The sequence below is a fragment of the Fukomys damarensis genome, unplaced genomic scaffold (genome assembly GCF_012274545.1).
Source record: "Fukomys damarensis isolate Sample0158 unplaced genomic scaffold, DMR_v1.0_HiC HiC_scaffold_13, whole genome shotgun sequence".
In the NCBI taxonomy this organism is placed as follows: Eukaryota; Metazoa; Chordata; class Mammalia; order Rodentia; family Bathyergidae; genus Fukomys; species Fukomys damarensis.
In genome coordinates, this window is record NW_022900925.1 from 15,040,034 (window position 1) to 15,044,225 (window position 4,192).

Sequence of the window (4,192 nt, forward strand, 5' to 3'; positions counted from 1 at the left end):
AGCTGGGGATTTGGCTCAGTGGTTCTGCTGCCTGTCTCATAAGCACAAGGACACGAGTTCAATTCCCAGTACCAAAAAAAAAAAGAGCAACAGGAAAGACCCCAAGAGGAGCAGAGAGGACAGTGGCCGCATGCAGCTCCTTGGGCTGAGAGGCTGCTGGGGACCTATAGCCCAAAGGGCTGTCACTCTGGGGTAGGCTTGGCAGCAGGACGAGAGGAGTGCAGGGAGGCCCTTCAAACACAGCAGAGCAACCAAGAGCCCCTTTCTCTGGTTCCCAAGCCCACTTTTCCCAAGTGAGCGGAAGTCCTTGCTCACTGTCAGCTGGTGATGCTGGGGAGCCCCCAGCACTAGCTCCTGACTTCAGTGAGCCCAGCCTGGGAAGGCGGTTAAGAAATCACTCAATGTTCACAACCTTCTGCACACCTGAGATGTATCCCAAGGAAAACCTGACACCCCTGCAGCCAAGTGCCAGGGTTCTCATTGCAGGGCAATGTTTAACCAGTTGGTTAAACTTCACAGGAGCATACAGTGTCCACAACAGCCTAGGCAGCATCTCCCCATCCTCTGTCCAGCAGGCACTGTCCCCAGGGTGCCATCCTGAAGGAAGCACTGGTCAGCAGGGCTGTGGCTGGGCCTCATTGCAGAGATCCTCTGTCAGAGACTGGATATTGAGTGTCCCTCGAATGAGCCCTTTGTGGCCCTCACTAGCCTCTGTCCCTTAAGCCTCATCCCAGTCGGGTGGGAAGGCGTAAACTGTTGCTGGGAGAAGCAGGAGGTCTATGTGTTGGGGAAAGGCACTCTGATCCCTGGGAGCAGACTTCTGGGGGACAGAAACCCAGTTCCGTGGTGGCAGGGCCCTTCTCTGGCCTCTGAATACTCTTCTGCAGTGGGAGGGAAAGGGATGATCAATGGCTCAGAGTTGGCCCACACTGGGTCCACTCAAGTTTCCTGGCAGGCCATAACCCCAGGGTGTACCTGAGCTTCATTTCTAGTGACTTTGTAGGTCCTTCCCGATTTAGGCACCAAGATGTGATTGTTCCTCTTCTGTGAGAGTGAGCCAAGACACTGAGCCATGCTGAAGAAGAAGGCAGGCCTAGGGTGGGGTCCTAGCCTGAGGTGCTTGTGCCTGTTAACTTCTGGGGAGACCCAGAGGAATGGGTGGGCTCCAGGGCTGGTGTGGACAAGGAGCTCAACCCCATGCTGCAGGCCATGAGCATGCTCCTGCAGAACCTGCTGCCTTGGGAGCTTGTTTGTTCTTTCCTGCTTCCTCCTCAGTCTCCAGCTATACCGTAAACACACTGAGGACAAACAGCTTGTCCTCCCTAACCTTGATACTTTGAACAGAGCCCACGTACTCATCCTTGCTGTAGTGACACCTGAGTTGCTGCAGATGGCTCCTGGGAAGGGGCTCCAGAGCCTGCGGAGAGTTCCTAATTCCTCTGAGCCCAGCTGCCTGCCCACACCTAACCTCAGGCTTCTCAAGGGAGCTCTTGTCTCAGTGTTTGTACCTCTCTGCTTCCTGTGAATCTGGCTTTTGGTGAAGCTCTCCCAGGACATGTGTCCTGTCCTCATGTGTGACTCTCCATAACGGTTGCATCATAAATGACCTTTGGCACCATGGTTGTGGTCTCTTGTGTTGTGGCAGATATATCCCAGTCTGGAGTTTCCCACAGTTATGTTGTATTGTCCAAAAATGTAACTTTCCAACTAGCCAATGTTGTTAAAGTTTTCCTTTTATATAATATCCTAGGGCTGGGGATTTAGCTCAGTGGTTCTGCAGCCTGCCTTGCAAGTACAAAGCACCAAATTCAATCCCTGGTAGCAAAAATAAAATATATAAATATAATATCCTTAGTCCTTAGTAGCATCTACACCTGAACAAACATCCCATTTGCTTTTGGAATTCAGAGACATTGAGTGGTTCCCTCATCGTGCAGGTCCCCATGTTGCCTCTGGTGGCCCACATTATCAGATACTGTCTCCTCCTTCTGCTTGCGAATATCTGTTTTCTCATAGTGTAAACATCTGTTTCTTTTAAAAAAGAAATAACTCACCCTCTTACCTCCCTTGGCTTAGGTTTGCAGTACCTGAAGCTTTGAATGCCATCCAGAAAGCAGAAGATGTCCTGTTGGTGCACTGTGGCCCTCAGAGTGATGAAGTCCAGGAGCTCCAGGAGATGAGGTCCTGTTTAATGGACTGGCCACCCATCCTTGTGGGGACCCAAAAGGATTCGGACCCATAGGAAAGGAGCTATGACCAATGAGTTTTAAAGGGTCCTGTTGCTACTGAGCTGTCATTAGAAAAGATAGGATTTGTCCAAAAGTCCCAGCCCCAATGTAAGAGGGGCAGGAAGGACTCCAAAAATGTTGCAGTTGGAAAGAGATGTATGTACACCTATTTTGATGGATATCTCTTGAAGTAGTTAATTCCCCTCCAATAAGAACTCCCAGTTCCCAGAAAAGACTGAAAACTAGTATCTGGAGAACACCATTACTATAAAGGGATTATAGCTGATCTGTAAACATCTGTATGTTCTTGGGCTTTTGGCCAGATTCCATCTCACTAAGCAATGTGAGTTTATCTCCCTGGAACATTCCTATAGTTTCTAGTAGTAATGAAATATTTCCTACCATTCCAGTGGGAACTTAAACTCTTAGTAGTTGTATTGTAATTGAAAAATAGTTCTAAAGCAAGAAATCAGTGCTGTTCCTTGCCTCCAGAGGAACAGAGTTCTACCTAGAGCATCTAGCTTTTTCAAATCCTTTGTTAAATACTGGTGGAGTAGGTTATGGATTTAGCTCAGTGGCCCTGTGCCTGCCTCTCAAGCACAAGGTCCTAAGTTTGATCTCCAATCAAAGGGGGAAAAAAACACTGGTTGAGTAGCCAAATGTAATGGCACATGCCTGTAATCCCAGCACTCTGAGAGGCCAAGGCAGGAGGATCACAAATTCTAACCCAGCCTGGGCAGCTTAGTGAAACCCTGACTTAAAACAAAGTAGCTCAGTGGAAAGTCTATAAATTCAGTTCACAGTAGAACAAAAACTGGTGGAGTGTAAATTGTGAATAGAGAAATAAAGATGGGGCCATCTTGTTGGGCAGTTTCTTCCTGGGATGACAACTCTGTCTTTATTTTCTGCTAGTTTTCCTGTCCTTATTCTCTGGCTTTCATTGAGTCTTCCTGGCAGACTCACTGACCAAACAGTAATAAAATAAAATAAAATTTGTAGGAATGACTTTATAACACATATACCTCCTTTTTTAGTTCTATTTATTAGCAAACCTGAAAGGAGACTACTTGCTACTAATCAACCTCCCCTATCTGGCAAAAGAAATACAGACTGGGAATAGGGTTAGAGAACTTCAAAAAATGCTGAGAGGCTGGGGATTTAGCTCAGTGGTTCCGGCCACTGCTTCGCAAGCGCAAGGACCTGCGTTCAATCCCTGGTACTAAAAAAATAAAAAATAAAAAAATGCTGAGAGAGGGTTAGCGAAGTAGCTCAGTGGTAGAGTGCATGAGGCCTTGAGTTCTATACCCAGCCCCGCTGGGAAAACAAGGTGAGGATATAGGTGTTGCTGCTTGTGTTTTCAAACTGAAGAGATGGAAGGTGGAGGTGGGTGCTCCTATGATAGCAGTAGTCCGGATGCCATTCTGGTCACAAGGTGATAGGACTCTCTGGTTCTGAATGATGTTCCTCTGTCACCACTGGTGACCAAGTGGTTCAGATGAGTTAGTGAGAAAGAATCCCAGGTCCACACTGCTTTGGAGAGCTTGCCCCCCTTGTCCGTGCCCAAGAAGGAGCCCTTGGTTGCCATGGTAACACAAGGAGGAACTGGATAGTCCTAAAGAGGCTTGGCAACAATTTTTCAGGAAGCTGAGTGTTTGGAATACAGTTAGCATTCAAACATTTATTGAATGGAAAGTGGACAGAGTTTTATTTTTCCTGTCCTCTAATAACATCACCAAGGAAATGGCCAGTGGGATTTTTTGGTAGAGCTTTTTTTTTTCCCTCATTGAGTTTATTGGTACATTTTAGGTATACAGTACAGTTACATTCATTATTGGGATCTTGTACCTTTACATAACAGGTCTTGGTTCTCATTTTTTCCCCTTGTCCCTGCCCTCCCTTCACCCCCTCCTCCCCTCCCCCTTTACAAACACTTCATTTCCATTTTTTCATTTTCTCATATTTTT

The 4,192-nt window shown here is 47.1% G+C and overlaps 1 protein-coding gene across 3 annotated transcripts in view; it reads left to right on the top strand.

Annotated features, from left to right (window-relative positions):
- Smyd4 (SET and MYND domain containing 4) overlaps positions 1-2,854 on the top strand; it is a 54,369-nt gene extending 51,515 nt beyond the window's left edge. For all 3 annotated transcript variants that reach the window (XM_033762855.1, XM_010642146.2, XM_019210405.2), the window contains one exon: positions 2,077-2,854. In XM_033762855.1, coding sequence (XP_033618746.1) covers positions 2,077-2,242 — 166 coding nt within the window. In that variant the 3' untranslated portion in view covers positions 2,243-2,854. The remainder of the gene's footprint in view (positions 1-2,076) is intronic.
- Positions 2,855-4,192: the final 1,338 nt, after the last annotated feature.